This window comes from Erithacus rubecula (genome assembly GCF_903797595.1).
Source record: "Erithacus rubecula genome assembly, chromosome: 8".
NCBI classification, from domain to species: domain Eukaryota; kingdom Metazoa; phylum Chordata; class Aves; order Passeriformes; family Muscicapidae; genus Erithacus; species Erithacus rubecula.
In genome coordinates, this window is record NC_136659.1 from 3,418,401 (window position 1) to 3,440,686 (window position 22,286).

General features: G+C 40.6%; 1 protein-coding gene across 2 annotated transcripts in view; it reads right to left on the reverse strand.

The window, feature by feature from the left end:
- SPAG16 (sperm associated antigen 16) overlaps positions 1-22,286 on the reverse strand; it is a 354,438-nt gene that overhangs the window by 131,295 nt on the left and 200,857 nt on the right. For both annotated transcript variants that reach the window (XM_079310616.1, XM_079310617.1), the window contains exon 13: positions 13,025-13,151. In XM_079310616.1, the coding sequence (XP_079166742.1) occupies positions 13,025-13,151 (127 nt within the window). The remainder of the gene's footprint in view (positions 1-13,024; positions 13,152-22,286) is intronic.

Below are 22,286 nucleotides of genomic sequence, written 5' to 3' on the forward strand. Positions count from 1 at the left end.
ATCAAAGAGGAATATCCAAAATTCTGTAGACACTACAGTCTGGTTTTGGAAAACAGAGAATGTCCCCCATGAACTAATAGACAGAAAGTTTTAAACTATTGATTTTTCCTGCTAATGCCAATCATCCCAATCTTGCAGACAGCAGGACACAGCTCAGGGGAGGTTCAAGTGCCCCAGTGACCCATTTCACACATCCTGATACAAGATATGAGATCCAAGTTCTATTCCCACTCTATTCTAGGATAAAATTGTTGACAGAACCAGTTCCAGTCAGACATCCCTGGGCTGCCCAGGTCATGCTCTCCCCACCTCAGAAATCCTCTCTGGGCATCTGCACTGAGCCCTCCCTGCTCTCCCCTGTGGATGGAAAAAATTTCCACAGGGATGCCACCCAGCATGTGAGAGAAGCTGGCAAAATAAAGATGTTTCCACAGAAATAATTGGATCAATCAGGTTTTTATGATTAAATTCTCTTTCATCAGATAATATTCTAACCGTGTTAAGAGTGATTTTGTGTTTAGGTCTGTAACATAGCCTCTGTAATTATTTGGAAAACTATATTGTGTTTACTGAATCGATTCAACTATTGGAAATCTTGAGATTGCCATGAAATATTTCTATTTATTATGCCATTTCTGAAGTTGAATATTGCTGAAAATAAATAGCAGGCAATTATTTTAATACCCTCTTACTGCATATTACTTATGAAGATTGTTCTAAATTGCTAAAGACAGAACCAATTTATCTAAACAGAGTTATTTAACACCAGTATGGATTAACTTTATATAGTCAGGTAAGCAGAAACTATGGAACTCTTTCCTTTCCTGGTCTTAAATTAAGGAAAAAAGGGCTGCTCCAGAACAAGCCAAAACATTGACTTTTATACCAGAAAGATGACCTCCATCAAAATCTCTGCTACTTTGGTGATGCATATAGAGCAGTTTGGTGCTATTCAGGAAGTATATATTATATGTACATATATAATATAAGCACCATTTGCAATCCATTTTACCTGTACCTAAAGAATTGATCATTTCCCCTAAGCTCATACATACAAGGGAAGAAGATTTACAGAAATTGAAAATAATTTTTGTGGCCATTTTTTGTCTGTGAATGCTGGCAGAAAGCCACTGTTTTCCAAATCTTTAATTTTATGCCCCTGTGTTCAGCAGATGTTTGTCTAAATCATTTAAATCTGTCTTTTCTGTTTTAGACACATTTAGTATTAAGGAATGATCCCTGAGTAACAGCATACATTAAAAGTTAATTAGGAGGAAGTTAAAGAAGAAAGAATTACTTTTTTCATACCCCCAGAAGACATTTATTTCATTTTGGCAGGGTAAAAAATGAGAAAATTTGGAGTAAGGTGTGAGAACTGGTGAGACATATTTTTGGGGAAAAGCTTTATTATCCATTTCCTTACATGCTAATTAGGAAACGCAATCCACTTGCTAATGCTGAGCGAGTAAGAAATGTAAATTGCTCCATTAATTTGTTTAAGAACAAAACTCTCAAAAGTGGTAAGTCAGACAGCAGATGGGGGCTGTCACCACAAACCCAGCCCAATTTTGAATATTACACCAGCACACACAACTTACTGCCTTCTTAGTTATCATCAGTACCGAGTAATATCTTTAATGTTTTAGATTTAATACTGATATTTACTCTTGACTACTCATAAGTGTTTCTGGGGTAGAAAAATATATCTAGAAAAGGTGTGCAGCCCCATACTTGAAGACACACACTTTTGCAGGTGTGTGGCAGTGATTTAACTCTCCTTTACAGCAAGTCACACTCCACTGGAAACACCAGGGTCTAAACTAAAATCAATATGTGTATTTTCCTCCAGAAGAAGAGTACTTTTTAGATCTAAAAAAAAGTTAAAAAAAAATACTCTGCAAATTCACAGCAGTTCTTGCAAAATCCATTTTCTAGATTAGGAAAAGAAAGGTTTTAGAGGGACCCAGTTTCACCAAAAAATGTGCTCCTAAACCAAAGTTATTCAAATATGTTACACATTTTTTCCCAGAATAAAACTGGGAATTTTCCCTCTCACAGTATCTTGCATTGCCTATCCCATTTCCTATGAACCTGCCTTTTCACAATCTCCAATTATGCTCACACAAATACAACTGACACTTATTTGCACTTTAACTGGGTCAAATAAATTCTACCTGCATTCCCAAATGCAGTGTGATTCAAACTCAACTTTCCATCCCATCCAGTGAAACCAGCTGGGAAGTGGGACAGCTTTGCACAGGTCCTGACCATTCCTGCAATTTCCTACATTTTTTCTCAAGCAACTCTTTGTTGCTTTTGCATGAATCTCAAATAAACCAGGAGAGATTTAAATCAAAAATATGCCTTGGCACAGTTGTACCAGCATCCAGCACTGAGTAACCTTCTTCCCTGGGGTTTGTTCCCAGTGCAGAATTGGGCCATTGATGCTGGACCATTGTCACCAGAATGGGAAGATCACAGACAAAAGGCTTTGACACTAAATTGCTGAATTCTGCTTGCCTACCAGCTTTGTCCCAGTGCTTCCAATCCAAATGTGATGTCTTATTTCTGAAAGATTATTGCTTCTCTATAAAACCTTTTCTGAGGGGAAAGAAACAATCAGCTGAGTAAGGGACTGGCATGTAAAATACTATCATTTGCAAAACACTGGCCTGAAACCCCCTTGGAGGCAGAGAAGCTGGGCCTGAGCCACAGTAGAGGGAAAACAGGAATGCCATAATCACATATTTATTTTTAGAGAAAATGAGAAGCTAAATAAACTGTAAAACCAGTCTTTACCAGTAAATCCTTTCTGTCCTGAAAATCATGCTGAGCAGAGTGGAACAGCCAGTTCCCAGGGGATCAACTGGTGGGACCTTTTTGGCAGTGCCTCATCCTCCCTGTGTTGGTGCCAGGACACTTTGAGTCCTGGAACAATTAATTTTAGTAGTGCCACAGTGAACCACTGCCAGAAATCTGAACTTGAGAGACAATGATGTTGCTGCTGAAGATGATTTTTCTGCTCTAGGTCTGAAATCACCCCACAATCAACAGGAGCTTTGGGATTGCTCTCCTGAAAAGAAGCTCACAGACCCCAGCCTGCCAGGAAAACAGGACACAAAACATCCAAACATAGCATTTATCAGAGGATTAGTGCACTCGCAGTTGGATTTGTCATGGGATAGTGTGGGACACCAGGATTTATGGCAGGGATGAGTAATTGCATGCTGACTGCCTTGATAAATGTGTGTCTTTGAGGTATGTCTAATTATTCCAAGAAAATAAAGGAGATGCCAGTATACACAGGAGGAGAAAACACCCAGAGGAAATTCTGTGAGCAATCCCAGGGTACTCAGAGGAGAAGCCTGTCATCAGCTGAGGAGCCTGGCAAATGTCACAGTGCAAGAAAACCTGGCTGTCAACTGCAATGACACAGCAAGTCACACCTCTGACTGGAACACTGGCTCCTTGATGGGAAATTCCAGATGGACCCAGTGATGCAGACAGATGTCTTTCCATGGCCTCACATAAATTCCAGCATGCAATTAGCAGTGGATTCTTTGCTGATGAGTGAGGGACAGGATACCAGAAGGGACAGTTCTCCACAGAGTCACTTCTGGCTCTGACAGTGGCAAGACACCACCTCATCTGCAAGGCAGCAAGTGGACAAGTGCCCCCATTTCCATGTGAAATCCCACAAGGATTGTCTCCTGGAGCACTTTGGAATACAACTGTTCAACACAAATGCTCCTTGTTGGCTCTCCTCTCCAGCCCCCATGCCAATGTCTCCCCATCCACACTGTTCTACACCTGAAGCTCCTAATCAGGACCTCTGTCATATTCTTCATCCTACCTCCACCATTATAGTAATTTGCCTCTAATTTGTATCAAATTAATCCTTTCTACACAACAACCTAAAAACACAAGTGGAGAAAAAGATTCCAGAAAGAGAGAACTGAAAATGTTGTATTTTAGAATATCAGGTGAAACATCTTGATGCTCCCTGGAGAGATATTCCATGATCTGTAGGTTGTTAGTACAGCACCCTGGCAAGGCAAGACTCTCACTTTTAAATCTGCTTTTCCCATGCCCAACACAGCAGCCCAAGGCTGAAAGGGGAGAGAAGAGAGGTGAAGTGATAAGGTGATGTGATATGTACATGCAAATCCCTGGGGCTGTGAAGGAGACAAGAACAACCTCCTAAATTCCATATCTGCATTGCAATAGACCAACCACACTTAACATAAAACATCCTCAACTACTAATCATGCTTCTGAACGTGGCAGAGGAATTCAGCTGTGCCCAAAGGGCTGCATTTTGGCCTTGGACTCTAGCAGGGGAGCAACACCTCCCTGTGCTGCCTTCAGGGTGTCAGAGCACAGAATCCTTAACACCTCTGAGTGCCTGGCGGCTCCCATACAGCCAAAATTCCATCCTCTGAGCAACATTTCAAGTGTGAATTCCTACTGCAAACCTTCACCATCCATCAGTGCTCCATGGGGTGTTCTACCCAAAACCAATTTGGCAGCCTGCAGCTTTTCCTGCAAAGCCAGGGCTCTCAGCTATTCTGCACATGACAAAATTGACTGCTTAAACTTTCTTGAAGAAACAAGAAAACATTTTAATGCAAATATCTTACAAGGTCTGAAATTCCATTTGCTGAACACAACATAGCTGAAGTCATCCCAGAGTTCTGCCTGTTTCTCAGTTCAAGCCATTTGCAAGCAGTATCTGGTTGCTTTTAGGAAAAGGACTTGAATCCAAAGCAGCCTCTGCTGAGGCTGTGGGAAGCCAGAGTGGGAATAAATGCATTCACAAGCAGTTAAAAGGGAGTAAACTATACCAACATATCAAGTCATCACCAATATTTTGATTCAGTTCTCACCAAACTGAAAACCTAATAATTCAAAATGTTTTACTTACTTCACATTATTTTTAGAAGAAAGAAAATTTATTTGTAAGGTTTGGAGTTTGTCTGGGTTTTAATAGAGCTTTTTGAGAATGTGTAGCCACAGTCACCATAGTGTTTAACTTCACAGACTAACAGATATATCTAGTTCTCTTACAACCTGAACTGCACAGGAATTCCATCACCCCTCTTCCCTCCCCCTCACCTCATCAAGAGGAGGATTAGGTTTGCAGCAGATGAGTGGAAGTGGAATCCAACAGCAATCACTATTCAACAGTGTTAAGTTGTTGGATAAGTGTTGGTCTTCCTGAAATTTTTCTGGCAAAGACCTTTGTGCTCCCTTCCCTGCCACCTTTCACCCCTGTAAAAATCCATGGACCAGCCTGACTGGCACCTAAACCCTTACTTCCTATGCCTTTCAAATAATAATGAAAATAAATGCTCAGTGTAGTACAAAGCATTGTTTATGACATTAAACAATAACATAATAGTTCCAGTGAAATTTTGGCTGAATTTTCTGGTTTCTGGCCTGGGCTCTCAGCTATCCAGAGTTTTGTATCTCCTACTGCACTTCACACACTAGGGGTCAAGTCTGGAAGAGACACGTTAATATAATATCAACTAAGTAAATTTAGCCATTATTTTAAATTAATTTAGGCATTGTGTGGTCAGTGGTCATCTGGTAGACACATTATTACACACATGCACACACCAAATTGCTTTTTTGCTAATGACTCATTTGTTTTATTCCTGCCTGTTTCAAAAAAGCGATTAAGTTGAAAATGACCTTTTGAAAATTGTACTTGTGGACCAATCTTTTCATTTTTAATTACTTACTTTGGTTTAATTGTTACATTAGGAACTATTAAGAAAGCAGCCAGCTTCATAATCAATAATTTAATTAGAGTTTTAGGACCAAGAAGTCAATGCAAATGTTATTCTGCAGCCAGGTCTTTCCCAAAGCCTTTGAAAGAACTTTACTCCCATTCTGTTTCAAAGTGACATTGGTGACAGAGAAATCAAACTCATTCTTAATGCAATACATCCTGTTCACACGTTCTGGATGGGCACAGGATGGTAAAGAGTTCAGATCTGGGTCAATCTGCATCCTGCCCAGGCAGGAGCACAACCTGCTTCCCTCATTTCCCTCATTTTCATTTCACCTCATGCTCCCCCAGAGCCTGTGCCAGGAGCCTCACAGTGTTTACTGGAAGCCATGGCCAGACTTCCAATATGTTAAATCTATCTATTTGTAGCTCTCTAATTACCCCTCGTAGGAGAATCTGGACAATGCTCTCAGGGACAGGGTGGGGTTGCTGGCGGTGGTGCTGTGCAGGGCCAGCAGTTGGACTGGATGGTCCTTGGGGGTCCCTTCCAGCTCAGCAGATTCTCTGATTCTCCAGCAGCAGCTTAAATGACTGTGGATATCATGATGGAAAGTGTTACTTTAATCTAACCTCACTGCCATTTATACATTTCACATGAATTGCAAGTCAAGCTGGAGATCTAAGCTTTAACACTCAAAACTGTCTTGTCCTCTCAAAGATTTGTCCTTGAAATTAAAAATGCAGCTTTTCTGTTCTGGGGAAAAGGCAATGGAAGACAACTCATTATTTGGCTGAATTCCCACTGGCAACAGGATTCTGTCATCCACTGGACGTATCAGTGAGCAGGTACAGCTTAATAAAACAATGATAACCTTTTAAGGGCCACTAACTCACCTGGAGCTTTAGAATCATGGAATCATTTAGGTTGGAAAAGACCTTTAAGATCATCAAGTCAACTGCTGAGCTCTGCAGAATATCCTGTCTGATTCTAAAAGGTTTAGTCTGATTGAAACCCAGTTTAACAGGGAAAAAAAGCCTTTGGGATCAGCTGATTAAACAGTTTGTTAAACTGTTCATTTAATGGTTTGATTTGGAAGACAAGACAAAGGAGAAGAAGTCCAAGGGAAAGACACAGTTCCAGTGTGAGGGTGATGCTGGGGACAGCAGCCACACACACTGTGAATGGAAGTGTCCTTCAAAGGTTTTACTGCCTCTCAGGAAGAAAAAAAAAACACAGCAAAACAAGAATATTGGATATTTTCCTACTTGTATCTGGGTCAACTGATCCAAGTTGCACTTACATGTTCATTGTTTGAAATATTTTATTGCAATTTGCCTTTTCCATAGAAGTTTTTTTTTATATAAAGTCACAATGTAGCATTTTTAAGAACTACATTGACCAAATCAAGCTTTTTTTCCCCCAATGTTTTTTCATTATTAGAAAGCAATCTTAACTTTTTTTCCTCACCCATACTTTTGTTTTTTTAAAAACTGGCACTAAGTCCCCAGGAAAGCATCCCAAACAGATTTAACACAAACCTTTTTGAGTTTTACTTTTGTCTTTTGTGATACTACTTCTGGGAGAAAACATAATCTGTATTCATAACTATTTGTTGTTGATTTCATATTTCACTGTGACTCAAAAATTCCTTTTCACATTAAGACAGAGAGTTTTAAAATAGGAACCCATCATTTACAAAGACACAATCAGGAACAGAGAATTTGTTACACTCCATGCCAGGAACTGGACTTATCCTTGCACATCCCTTATTTACAGCAGTATAATTCAATTGCACTGGGAGATTTGGAGTTTGCATGGAAGAGCTCTTTGTCTCCAATACTGACAACTTCAATCTTTGACCTACTTTTGAAGAGGATTGATTTGGACCTCAAACTGCCTGTCAAAGGTTTTTTAAATGACCCATCCTGTCTATCCACTCAGCTCATGAATTCATTCCTCAGGAGTTCAAAAGGGTTCAAATAAAACTGACAAATCCAATACTCTGAGGAGATTCTGACTGATAATTTTGTGTCTAAGGTGTTTACTTGGGGATAAATCAACTGGAATAGGCTAAAAATTACAAAGACAACCAGATTGCTTTTCAAAATCACTCCCTTTTGGCTGCTTAATGCTTCTCTCATACACCTGATCCTTAAATGCTTTGTCATTTTTCCTGAATTTGCCTTGTGAATGATGATTCCAAAGGGATACAGGCAAAGAACCCCCCACCACAGATAGACAGAATCTCTGCAAAGATCTGGGTGTTCCCAGGTGCTTTAAATCTACTGACAAAAAGGTTCTGACAAAACCCATATTGAAATGCAAAACATCTACAAGCCAATTTATATTTCACTGAAAAAAAAAGACTACAATAGGATATATAAGGGAATTAATAATTTAGAAATTACTAAATAGTGATTAAACAAATACTGGAGAATAAGTGGTCTAAAAGATAATTTCATTAGAAGAAAATGAATTTACAAGGTTATCTAAGGAAATTATAAGTTTGGAACAATTTCCCTGAATTTAACCAGAAGTTAACCAGCTTTGAGCTGTAACAGGAAGCACAGCAAGGCTGTCCCAAGCCAAAGACATCCCAGGGTGGGAGAGGATGGGCTGTATTGTGAGGGAGAAAAATGCAAGGTTGAAGCTTAGATCAGCATCCTTGTAATTATTCTACATCCATATGAAACACATAGGCAGCCAAGTGCTCACCATTAAAATGCTGCAGCACAGCTGGAAACCTCAGCCAACAGCTCAGAAGCTGCCCTGAGCATGGATTTATTTATTCCCTGGTAGGACATGGAGTGAAAAGCCCTTAGAAAAGGCCACTGTCCCCACATGACCCATGTGCCTTCAGCCAGAGCCCTTTTACAGAGGAAAATGTAAATGATCACCCCCAGATTCTTGGGGTTACTCTGCTATTTCTTGGGATGCACAGATGGATCATTTTGGGACAGATCATGCAAAGCCAAGGAAGAAAAGAGTAGGCAGAACATGGATTGTAACACTCAGAACATGGTGCTGGGGCTGCTGGGTGTTACCAGGTGGGAATTTCATTTGGGTTTTTTCCCATTTCATTTATCCCTATTGAACTCCTCTGGGGGTGGTGCAGCCCAGAGCCCCAGCCTGCCCTGCTGGATGAAATGTGCTGCGCCACACTATCCTGGCTTAGGGCAAACCTTTGAATGGGGTGAGGGATGTGGAAAAATAAAAATGTTAAACCAGTTAACTGTTATAAACTGTTAAAAACTGTTTATTTATAAAGTTCCCCCAGGACACACATTCAGGAGCCATTCCCAGGGGCTGAGAGATGCAGTTTTTCCCCAGCCATGCACAGATATCCTGCAGGAGCCTGAAGGAAGGCTCTGTTTCATTCCCACTGCCCTCCCTCCCTCTGGGGAAGGGGAACTGCAGGAATCTGAGAAGGAAAATGCCCAGAGCCAGGTTTTTACTGGGAGCTTCTTGCTGCTGTTCCAGCAGGATTTTGTGCTATGTCATTCTAGTTTTTTTTTTCCTTTTTCCTACAAGATTGGTGCCTGCATTATTCATCAAGGACCTCACTATCTTGGAGCTTCTAACTTTGGATTCTGTTCTTCATCCCACAAATTACTGACAAGGAGACAGTTTGAAGTGCAGAGCCAGAACTGGCATCTGGTCACTGTTCTGCTGAGCTGCCTTACCCCTGCTCAAGTCATTTTTGACCTAAATATGAAAAAGTTGAATCCTTGATGCCTTCCTCCCTGAATGTCAGAGGTATTAATTTGATAGTGGGGTGGGAATGGGATCCTTTTATTTGTGTTATGCATCCATCTTCTGCAAATGGAATGCATAAAAAACAGGTCTCATCTTAAATCACTGAGCTGTACTGCATAAATAAATATATCCTGGATAAGTAAAATATAAAACTTGAATATCAGTGAGCAGCAGAGACCAAAATGGACATGAATGATCAAATAATATCTCAAATGCTTGTTATTTCATAAAATCAAATAGAAATAGAGCATTGTATGACTGTGCCTTTTTACACAGCTCTGCATGTGCTGAACTTTGTTCACAAGAGCAGCATCACTGACCTGAATGGGCCTGTCCTGCTAAGGACACACAGAATTCTTCCCAAATCCTCATTGGACACATTCCTCAGGCATTAGTACTGAAAGCTGCCTTTTAAAAGACACTCTTTACAACATTTTCAAAAATCCAGTTATAGAACCTGACATTTCGAAAATCAGAAAGCAGATGAGATAGTTAGTAAATCAATAAGTTTCGAACAGGCAGAATGAAAAATATATTTTTTTTTCTCCCCTTCTATTTAATTATTTAAGTGTATAAATATATGGTATTTCATCTGTCTGCAAAAAGAGCAGAGGTTCAAGCTTGGCTCAAATGGTGCAGAGACAAATGTGAGCAACTCCAAGGAATGGCTCCTGAGGCTGTGGGAGATGCAGAGGAGTGGCAGGAATTTACCCAGGCAGGGAAACTTGTTCTCAGGGGGTCTTTTGCTCCTCTCACATTCATCACTGGACACACTTTGCAATCATGAGTGGAGATGCTTCTCCTGATGTGTCAGTGAGGAATTGCTTTGGTGAAAAGCCAGAACATGCTTGTCTTTCTATGAAACTGGCAGAAAGAGGAATAAATTCTGCAGCTTATCTTGGCACCACAGCCATCAACTTCACTGGCAAGAAATTCCCACCAGAGAACTGCAGCCTGGGTCTCCACATGTGATGTAGTGCATGTCTGGCACAGCATGGGCCAAATCCAGCACCAAAGCTGTAATTCTCCCTCAGTGCTTGGAAAGAGTCACAAGTCCAATTCATCTTTCTCTGTTCTCACTTTCCTATAGGCAACATATCCCTTAGGTTTAAAATTACAATCAATGTGATGAAGATTTTTTTTTAAAACCACTGGATGGATCTTACTTTATGTTATCCAGACAAAAATTTTTTAAAAAGGAGGGAAAAGTAATGTTTCCAAAATCTGCAGGCTGCATTGGAGTTCCAGCTTAGCAATTACAAAGATTTATGTTCCCTCCTGCCCCAAATCCAGAGCTCATTGTCCATTCAACTGACACTGCTCTGACTTACAGTTCTCTGTATCCATTATCTTTAATAATAAAGAGCTGACTGCACTTGATGACTGAAGAGCAAGATATGATTAGCAATAGGAATCTGATTTATGAGAAAACAAACCCGAGAGTGGTTTTCATGTTTCATTGAAAGTATCTTAAATGTACTCCTTAATGCCAATTGATCTCAGAGAGGTGAGAAAATACTCTATTCCCAATTAATGGGACAAAATAATTCATCTTCTTTCTGGAGGGAACATTTAATATCATTCAGCATTTAGAGGGAGGTGGCATCTTCACAGGGATTTCACCACCTCAAGTGAGGTTTCATGGTGGGCATTTATCCCAAACCTGAAAGATTTCCCACTGGACATGGGAAAAATTCAACAGCAGAAATACACAGCAAAATGCCCTATACAACATTTTCTTCTCACAAAAGGTCCTTCCTGTCTTAGCAAAATTACCCAAAGCTGAAAAACAATATTGGTGAGCAAATATAGAGGATTTTTTCTTATGTTTGTCAAATGAAAACTCCTTGATGACTCTGTTAATTTGCTATGAGCAGGAGATTACTGAGATATTTGCAAGATAAACTTCCTTGCAGGATTTATTGAAAACAAAACAAAGCAGAAATCTATTTTTTCCATTAAGCATTTCACTTTTGTTTGTATTTCAGTATTTTTTTTCCTCTTTTTGAATTATTCATATTTGGATATCAAATATTCCTACAAACCAATGCATTTAGGAATAATGAGTCTTGACTAGCTTCATTTTAACTCATTGTGCTTTCTGACCAGAATTATTATTATTATGAAATGACCTTCCATTCAGTCTGTTTCTATGATCCATAAATAGAAATTGCCTAATGAGCTTCTCAAGTATTCCACTGTCATTTCCATGGCAGTTTTTCCTATCTGGGATTTGTAAAGCTCTGATGACAACAACATTTAATCCACAGCCCTGCCTGTTTCCTCTCAAATCCCTTCCATGAATGCAACCTTCTCCATTCCAGGCTGGAATATTCTACCTTTACAATGTCTGAGAAATGCAGAGAGGCTGTAACACCAACTGAAGGGATAATTTGAGAACTTCAAAAGTTGCTCCATACCACAGAAACAGCAACCATTATTAGATTTTCTGATGAAAGAGGAAAAAAATTTCTCCTGCCTTGTTCTCATGTTCTACATCTTGAACAGCATTTGCATGTATGGTTTGCAAAGCAGCAGGGACAAATACACTCTCTAATGTACTCAATACATTTTTATCTATTCCAAAGAAGAGAAAAGAGAAGAGAGAGAGAGAGGAGAGGAGAGGAGAGGAGAGGAGAGGAGAGGAGAGGAGAGGGGAGGAGAGGAGAGGAGAGGAGAGGAGAGGAGGAGGAGAGAGGAGAGGAGAGGAGAGGAGAGGAGAGAGGAGGGAGAGGAGAGGAGGAGGAGAGGAGAGGAGAGGAGAGGAGGGGAGAGGAGAGGAGAGGAGAGGAGAGGAGAGGAGAGGAGAGGAGAGGAGGAGAGGAGTGAGAGGGAGAGGAGAGGAGAGGAGAGGAGAGGAGAGGAGAGGAGAGGAGAGGAGGAGAGGAAGAAGGAGAGGAGAGGAGAGGAGAGGAGAGGAGAGGAGAGGAGAGGAGAGGAGAGGAGAGGAGAGGAGAGGATAGAGGAGAGGAGAGGAGAGGAGAGGAGAGGAGGAGCGGAGAGGAGAGGAGAGGAGAGGAGAGGAGAGGAGAGGAGAGAGAAAGAGAGAGAAGAGAAGAGAAGAGAAGAGAAGAGAAGAGAAGAGAAGAGAAGAGAAGAGAAGAGAAGAGAAGAGAAGAGAAGAGAAGAGAAGAGAAGAGAAGAGAAGAGAAGAGAAGAGAAGAGAAGAGAAGAGAAGAGAAGAGAAGAGAAGAGAAGAGAAGAGAAGAGAAGAGAAGAGAAGAGAAGAGAAGAGAAGGAGAAGAACAAAGGAAGAGATGCAGAGTTTCTGTCACTACCTACAGTGATATAATATGGAGAAAATAATGCATGTTCCAAAGGGAATATTAGAGTTCTGGAGGAGGAGAGGCAGATCCCTTCCAGGGGAAGTGTTATATGGTGACATTTTTGATCTGAAGATAACAAGTGTGTTAGTGAATATTCCACTGGCACATCACCCTCACTTTCTATTTGAATTTCACACCAGGTTCCATTTTTCTCATGTCACTACTTTCCCTGAATTCAGGAGAGACCAAGGCAAAGCCTGCTCACCGTTCTGACATCCCAGAGAGACAAGGTCTTGTCAGCAGAGCTGGTGAGGGCGGTGCTGGAGAAGGGCAGGAACTCGATGCTGTTCACTGAGTCCTCGTGGCCACGCAGGGTGTATCTGCACCTCTCACTGCAAGAGAAGAAAACAGCAATGCAGCACCCCCCACTCAGGGGAACATGGACAACTGACAGGTTCAGGTGAATGAACAACACATCTCATGCATCTCCCCAGCTACTCTCTGGAAAAATGAACATTGACAGTGATTTCTCACCTGAGCACTGCACCACAGTAACAAAACTCAACCTACTTGTGTTTGCTTCCCAGTAATGAAGGCTGGAGCAGGAAGGTATAAAGAAATGACAAGTGGGGTTCAAAAGTCTGAATTCTAAGGAGGAACAGTGAAAGCACCTCTTTGTGTTCCCTGAGTTCATCCTCCAAAACCTTGTTGATGCAGAACTAAAAGGGAACATGGATGAAAAGGTAGGACAGAGACAGCACCATTCCCTTTTTATAGACATCAAATTTCTTTTTTATTCAAAGGGTCTGAGAGTCCTATTGGACTGTGCCCCTGAAGAAAGCCAGTGAGTGCTGGTAACCTGGTTTTCCTCTCAAGGCCTGCACAAAGACTTAGAGAAAGCAAGAGATGCCTGGGAGATCTTTATTAAGGATAGTCTTGTCCCTGTGGACACCCAAAACTTCTTTTCCTTGAAGAACCACACCAGTGGCCATTGTAAGCTCCAAGTTCTTAAAGCAGAGGTGAGGGAACAGAGGTGCACCCCAAGAATGGAGGTGCTCATCATGAACTGACAGCTCAGATGGAATTACCTGTGAAGTGGTTCTGGAAGTTCTTTCAAGGCTGAAGACACCCAGCCACTGCACCTTCTCCCAGCTGAGTAGCTGAGGAGCAACACCCTAGAGCTTCATGGGCTGTCTTTTCCACTTCTTTGCTTTGTTTTCTTTGAATGAGTTCATGAGTCAGACAACACTGTTGGTCCTTCTCAGCTGAGGGGATGGACCTGATAGAGACAGAACTCCAGACAGGAAACTTTTGCCATTGTAGGAGACTGGACACAACCACAATGACACTGCTGTGGAGAATCTGTTCTCTCACCAAACAGCCTGATCTTGGCTCTACAGCTGTGATCTTGTGAAAGCTTTTAGGGTTTTGCTTTGCCTTCTGTATACACACCAGAGCAGAACAATCATTAAACTGGAGCTGAGGAGAAGGAAGAGCTCAAGGATGCCCCATCCAGACAACACAGACAAATCTGGGATTGCTTAAACTCAGCATAACTTAATTTCTTCAGGAGCATATCAAGATGGGGAAATGATTGAAATAATCCAGGATCTGTCACTCAGTATTAAACAAAGGTATCACTCCATGAGTTCCTTAGATATATGTAAAACTTAAGTGTGCAGAATTTGTATTTTTATATCCTGTGAAAACACACAGGTAGGGGAGTACACAGTAGAAAAATCGAATCAATGTAAACTCAGTAGCAGTTCTATCCTCTTTTGTTCAGCTGAGTCAAAAATAGTATGAAAAAATAAAAGCCAACAACTCATCATAAATTACTGCAGCTTTCAGCAAGAGCTCAGAATTTTATTCCCTGCTCATGTGATTCTGACAGTAGAAACACACCTCCCTGGAGCTGGCTGCTGATTATATCACTGGGGCTTGCAAATTAGATTACTGGGTGGCTCTTAACAGAGAAATTTTTTACAATATTTATTAAGGAAGCTGTCAGCAGGGGGGAATTAAAGATGTGATTTTTCTTCCTTTTTTTTTCCCCCTTAGCCTGTATGTCCCCAGAAGACTCTCAGAGCTGTTGCTGGTTCTGAACCAGCAGCACAGGAGATCAGTTCTGCAGTGAGGGGCAGGCCAGGATTGCTGCCAGGTGGAGATGGACACTCCCCTGAGCAGTGATCCAACACAGGGACTCACATCTGTCTTAGTGCTTCCCCATCTGCCATTTGGAATGATATCCTGTGCTGAACACCAAGCCTGTCCCCACAAAGGCACAGCAAAAGGGAGATAAGTAGCTTCTGAGGAGAAATATTATCCAGGAAATAGATTTCAAAGAAATATTAGATTTCACTGGTATCATTTTACAGAATCTATGTTTTTCTATTATAGATAATACATTATACCACCCAGTGTTACCTGTTATATAGCCTACATGTGTTATTTTGTCACAAGGACTCATTTTAAACTAGACATAAAGTGTTTGGCTGTTAGAACTCAGAGCACAAGATATCTGATATTCATGATCACTTGATATATGACAGTAAAATAACTTCAATAAAATAATTCTTTTGTCTCACAGTCTCATGGCAATGTTTCACACTACAAATATGCCTTTTCCATCTCAGATCTTACACTTTTATTCGTGCCATTTTTTAAAGGTGCCCAATTCTTTTCCAGCTTGCATGTCCCAATGTAAAGGTTCTGAGCAGCTGAACAATGAAAATCCTGCTGCTTTTTTTTTTTTCGTGGGCACTTTGCATTTTTGAAAACAGACAGCTTTCCATACCACAGTGTGAGAGTGGTTCCATTGGGAGAAAGGGTATTTTCCTGTAATAACAGGGGGTGTCTATGCCCTCTTCAAAGGCTGGGGAAGAACAATGTTTTCAACCTGCTTAAGTGGGCTTGGGGTGAAAGAACACAGGAAAAAGAAGGTGGGTAAAGGGAAAAAAAAGATAATTTGTTTGTCAGGCACTGGTGTAAGATCTGGACCATCCCAGGCAGCCAGGCTGCAAGAAGAGGCTTGTGAGAGATTAATTAGGTGCCAAAGCAGGAAGGCCCATCCAGAATCCCTTAGCAAGGTGAAAATGGACTGAAGTGATGGACCATGACAGCAGCAGAAGGGAAGGCAATGATTTTCACTTTTCCATCAGGAACACAAACAGCCAGCCCTGATGCAGCCTCTGTCCTTCCCCCTTCCCTGTCACTGCACATTGATGGCTCTCGAGATCTCATTTACCACCCTGATAACTGACTGACTGAATATTTCTGAGAGCCCTTCCCCAATGCTACAGAAAATAAATTCATTTTTCCTTCCAGCTGAGACATAATTTCAGCAAGATTGTCTTGTACCAGCTATCTTCTGGTCAGAAAGGGCAACAATTTATCTGGATGTTATTTTTCCACAAAAAAAGAGAAGTTGATATGAAGGGTAGAGCATCACCCTATTTTTTCATGGAAGCTCATGTTTCTACCCAATGGTACAAGTTTATCTACATTAGAATAAATCTGTAGCTACATCCACTGTGTATTTTTCTCATTGTGAACACAGTGCCTTCATGGATAAAAGCCTCACAACCTCTGAATATCCCCATTCAGAAGACAGAGGGGATCATGTATGAACAGCAGGTTAGACACTTACACATATCTTGATGCCTCAAGAAGTTCTCAATAAATGTTGCCACTACAGAAATGCTGCTCAGTAGCTCAGTATTTTGCAGACTGAATACTAAACCACACTCAGACAGCACTCCAAGCTTCATCCTTTCCCTGGTGGTAGTACAGGACTAATTATCCTCAATGTTTTCTTTTTCTCTGCAATCAATTCCTCTCCCTTTAAGCCAGGTGAGGTAATGATGTCCATCAATAAATCAGACTTCATTCTATCTCACCAGGTTTGGATGTTTCCTAAGAGTTTCAAACAAACATGGACAGATACTAATGCAGAAGCACACCTATGCCAGGAATGTTGGCTTCAATTAACCACACCAATATTGATATCATTAGCTCAACAGATTGGGAAGATTTCATTTTTAGAGACTTCTCTTTCAAAAATCACATTCTGTAACGGTTCCTTCAAATTCCAAAAGGCTTTCAGTAAAACTGCATTGGAAACAGAACATATGAAAGATTTCCACTTATAGAAGACTTCAGTGAATATTCCCAGGCTCTGCACAAATGTAAAACAGCAGCCAAAAAAATGCACCAGTCAGATATTCCATCCACTGTGCAGTAATTGAAAGGGAATACAGGTAGTGGGTAGATTTCTCCTGCCCTGCACACTTTCCCAATAAAACTCAGGAAGAACAAAGCAGTGCCCAGCCTGCCCTCACTACAGACAGCCATGAGGCAGACAAAATGTGGCAAATTCTTCTGCTACTTAAATATTAAAAAAAAACCTTATGCATGCTGGTAATCCTACAGGATTGGGATTTTTGCCCCCTTTCTTGGCTTTTTTTTGTTTTGTTTTGTTTTTGTTTTTGTTTTTTGTTTAAGGATGTGCTTTCTATGTTCATCTCCAGTTGGAAAAATTGGGGGAGTGGAGGGTGATACCATTTCAGTGAGTACTTACTGAGTTATCATTACTTATTTTATTTCTGTGCCATATTGAATCTCAGTTCAAGCAAGGTAATTAAAACTACCTATACAGCCAATTGAAATTAATGAGATTTTGAGCTTGTTCTTTGGAGTCAGTGCCTCTCCCCAGGCACCTTTTTCCATGCCTTCAGAGGAATTAATTAAATAATGAATTCCCAAACAGGAACTCCTAAACTGTACTATGTTTTCCCAAAACCACTTTCTCAAATCATCCCATGGAGCAAACACTAAACTAAACTCTCTCTCATGTCTACTGAGAAACATTCTTTTGTGTGAGCTGAAATCTAAAACAAACTAAAAAAAAAAAAAAAAAAAAAAATCAATTTTTAGGGCAAGTTACACCAGGAAGTCACCTGCTGTGAAGATGGACACAGCATTTCTGAGGAAGATTAGTAAAGACACACCACAGCCAGCCTCCAGTGCTCTTATTGGGCTGTAATTGTAGCAGTCAAAAGGAGAATATTTTTAACAAAACCCAGTCCTATCACTTTCTCATCATATGGCTCTATTTCCAAAATGTGTTTAAATTTGGCACTTTCCCAGCCAAGATCAATGGCCAAGGATAGCAAATGGGCTGGCTTTAAGACATTAAAATGCCAGCTTGGTTTATACTGTTATAAATGCATCCTATCATGTATTTACTTTTTATGACCTCTATTTTATTTCTAGGTAGCTTCACATATGACACATCCAATTATTCATGTCAAGGATGTAAAACTACCAGTATTTCAGCAAAAAGTGCCTGCCATCATTTATGACAGTGATTTTTTTTTTTGACCCATTATTTCACTAAATGTAACATATTTTCTGAGACATTGACATGTGAGGACACTTGCTCTAGAAAGTACATTTGTCTCTGAAATGATACATGACAGTGTGATGTTGTCAATATGAAACACTTTGTTCAATTATTACTTATGCTTAATAAAATGGAGCTCTCTTCCAATTGTGAACACTCATTTTTGCTCTCTCTCAAACCAGTGTTTGACACTTGGAAAATGCAGTGCTAAAGGAGATGCTACTGCAGCTGCTGAGACAATGCAAACATTACTCCTCCAGTATTAAGAAACATTTAGAAAGAAAATACAAATTTAAGTCTTCTCTGTGGAATTTATTGTCATATTTAGCACTTGTGGAACATTTTGATCTCTGTGATCTGAGTGCTCTGCAAAACAAGGAGCAATCCCCTGATTTAAACCAAGCTCTGAGTCAGGGTTTCCCTGTCAGTTTGCAGAGCTACTCATGAGTTTCCCAATCTGCTGAAATCTGGTGTCAGATCATTTTACTTTTTGCACTTTTTGAGTTCACACGGAGCAGAATTAGGATTAAGTGTTGAACCCTGGTTTCATCACTGCCACAGGGGCTGAACCTCACAGGCTCTGTGAGCACATCCCACTCCTGCTGCAGCAGCACCAGCTCTGCCACTGATGTCAGGAGGAGCAGGATGAGATCCAGGTCTGTCACCACAGGAGCTGACAGCTCCCACTTTGCTCTGGTGCACAGCAAATTGAGCATGTAAAAGGAAGCTGATCTCTGAAGGGGAATGGACTTCACTGGTAAGTGCAAGGATGTGATTTTCCCCCTTCCTCTGTCCTTGTCCTCCTCCTTCTGCCAAAAGCAAAGCAAAAGCTTCTCAACTAGGAAGTCTTAGCCAAGGAAGAAAAAACCCCAAACAGGACATGAATGTTTTATTAGTGTTTTCTAGGTATGTAAACAAACATTCCTCATCTGACTCAGCACGTTTGCAAGTCTGCTGTAAAATCCTGTAACATCCTTTTCTCAGCCCTCCTTGTACTGTTAAAACACAGAGCTGCTGAACTGGATCAAATCGTGTCCTTGCACTGACAGGACATAAGTCAATGTCAACAGTGACATTTTTTACTTGTTTGGTAAGTTTTGAAAGGCTGCAGCAGTTTCTTTCTGAGAGTGCAGATTTCCTCTGTGAGATCAAGCAAGGCTCTTTCCCCTCCCTTTCCAGGAATGGAGCACGGCAGCTTTCCTTTAACACCACTTTGTAAAGACTCAACTCCTGCTGAAAACTGGAATAAAAGCCACCAGGATTTAGCAGCTGAAGAGATTCCACCTGCTGCAACAGGGAACTGCAGTGCCAGTCCTCTCTGGCCCTGCTGCTGTAAGGAACACCCTGGGCTTTGTGCTTGCACAGGATGCACCTGCACCTCCAGGTACCCCCCAGTCTGCTCCAAATTTGTCCCACACTTATTGGGAGCCTCACTTTTAGCAAAACTCCAAGAGAAGGCTGAAGGGCAGTGCCTGAATATGATGATCTTTAAATGTGGGTCTAGTTTGATGAGGCTATGAGCACACTGAGTGCTCACACACTTTGGGGTTCACCCATGGGAGAACCTCAGGAGGGTTAAAGCCTCCCAAATTAAGTCCCATAAACTTGTCTAATCCTTCCCTTCCCACTCCAAACATTCCTCTCCTAGCCCTGAAACATTCTCATGTGCTGTTAACAAGATACTCTGTCAACAGCAACACCCAAACAGGACAGCAAAGCTCTATTGTGCTGGAAATTCATTTCATCTCCAGGGACCTTGCCTCCTTACATATTTTGCTGTTCTAAAAATGACTTCGTCCCATTTCTATAACTTGAAAGAGCCTCTTTGGCAAATAATACACAGAAAGGGAAAATTGAATGTACCTGAGAACAAAAAAAAAACCAAAAAAAACCCCAAAAAAGCACATGCAGAGGCAGAAAAAGAGGGCAATGCATTACATTAAATGAAGTCTGATAGCTCGAACTTCAAATTCAGTGAGGTCTAATAGTGAGGGACATTTGGCAAAATTCCCCTAATAAATTTATAATTAGCCAGCAGAAAGCAATGCTCCAGTCAGATTTCTATTCTGTAGTGAAATTAGGTAACAGCCAAATAATCACAGTCCTTGAAAGAGAGTGCTGTGAATGCAAGAGAAAAAGGTTGCAAAACTTCATGCCTTACCTTTGGGATTAAAGTGCTTATTTGCCTCAATTCCTGGTAATTTATATAACACAATATGTATTACTGGCAAAGTAGCCAATTATAATACTGTATTTATTTTTTTTCTGGCAGAGCTCCACTGTGTGTATTTAAATAGAAACTCTGTGTTTATTGAGCATGTGGAAACTTCCAGTACCAGGCAGACACTGATCAGTGCATGAAGATGAAGCATTGAGTTAAAAAATACTCTCAGACAAAAAACCACAAAGTTTTGAGGCTACCACTGGCTGCTGTGGTGTTGGACACAGACCTGGCTGCCTGATGCCAGCCTGGGAAATAATAATAATAATAATAATAATAATAATAATAATAATAATAATAATAATAAATTTTTATATTGAGTGCACATAGATAGTGGTAGGGTGGGCTTTACAGAACAAAGACTTTCCCTGGTGCCATGGTTGGTTAGAATTCTGGCACAAATAAACAAAAAAGAAATAGAATCAATTACCTTTTGGTGCTTGGTTGATTTCAATACTACTCAAACTCAGGATCTATTTTGATAAACATTGAGAATACATAGAATAAATAGGATTGACAATAGCTTTATATGTTTTTGCGAGTGGAAGGCCAAAGTTACTGAATTAATAATATTCTATTTAGGCTTTCATTAGAAGGTGTGAAAACTTTGCCAATAATCTATCTCCTTTTTTATTGGCTTGAAACATGAATAATGAATCTTCTCATTATTACACTGAAGATTTAGTCTCTTAATGTCTTGCATTTCTTTGAACAAATAAAATGTTCTATGAGAAGTCTTATTATTTGTATTATTTTCTGATTCCAGATGAAGGGGGTTTGGTGTGAAGCTTTATTTTTTTAAAGAAAAGATAAAACAGTAAGATATAAAATCTCTACTTAAGAATAGTTTATGGTCTTTTTGTAAGATTGTAATATATTCTTCAGTCCCTTTTGCTGTGTAGGCTTGGCTGTAGCTCATGAAGGCATCTTTAAAATCTCACAGCTCAACACCTGAATGTTGGCAGCACAGGACATATTTCAGCTCATGGCAACAGCTGTTGCAAAAGCTCACTTTCCACTGAAATCGGGCTTCAAATCAATTCTGGTAACCTATTTCAGCGACTTTAGTTCAAACAGAGGCCTGTTACTTACAATCTAAATTTTTCAGAAGGGAGATGCATTTTTATATGTTTAAAATTTGGATCATGTTTCATTTGACAAGGATTATACTTCCCCAAGATTAGAGTTAGGTCAACAAATATGACTTTGAAAGTCATGGGACAGAAGAAGATTAAAGCTTTTATATCCAAAATGTAGATCTTCAATGCCTTTTTCATCAGCTTGGTCAAAACAGATAAAGTAATTTACCAGACCTTGCTTGTATTTGTGTGTAGCAGGATGATGCCAGGGAATGATCTAAGTAATCCTGATTTCATTAGTAATTCTCAGCCCAGCTGTCAGCCAGAAATGATGCATTTGTTAGCAGGACTCTAATGGGAATGCTGTGGGCATTCCCAGAGCATGTGTAACACACCAGTGGGATTTGGTCCCACACTGGTATCCACTCTGAGCACCATGCAGGAGCACACAGCCCCCATTCCATATTCCAAAATCCAGGCTTAGCTCTTTCCCCTGCCCCTGAAAAATCAACACCCATGTATCAAATCACCCATTTGTGGCTTCTAACATGTCCATCAAGTCTGCCTGCATGCAGTAAATAAATCCATCAGAAAAGGAAAAGCTTTGTGCAGCTCACTGCTCCCAGCACTAAGAGCCAGAGGATCTGGAGTGGCTCCCTCCAGGATCAGCTCTTCTATTTCAGAGTGATGGAATAAAATGCTGTTTCAGTCCTTCAGCCAGGAACTAGAACACAAAGTTCTCCTCCTTGGAAATGCCTGTGTCTCCCTTGCAAATACAGAAAGCAGAGCCACCTGTTCCAGAATTCCAGACCTCAGCTCAGGA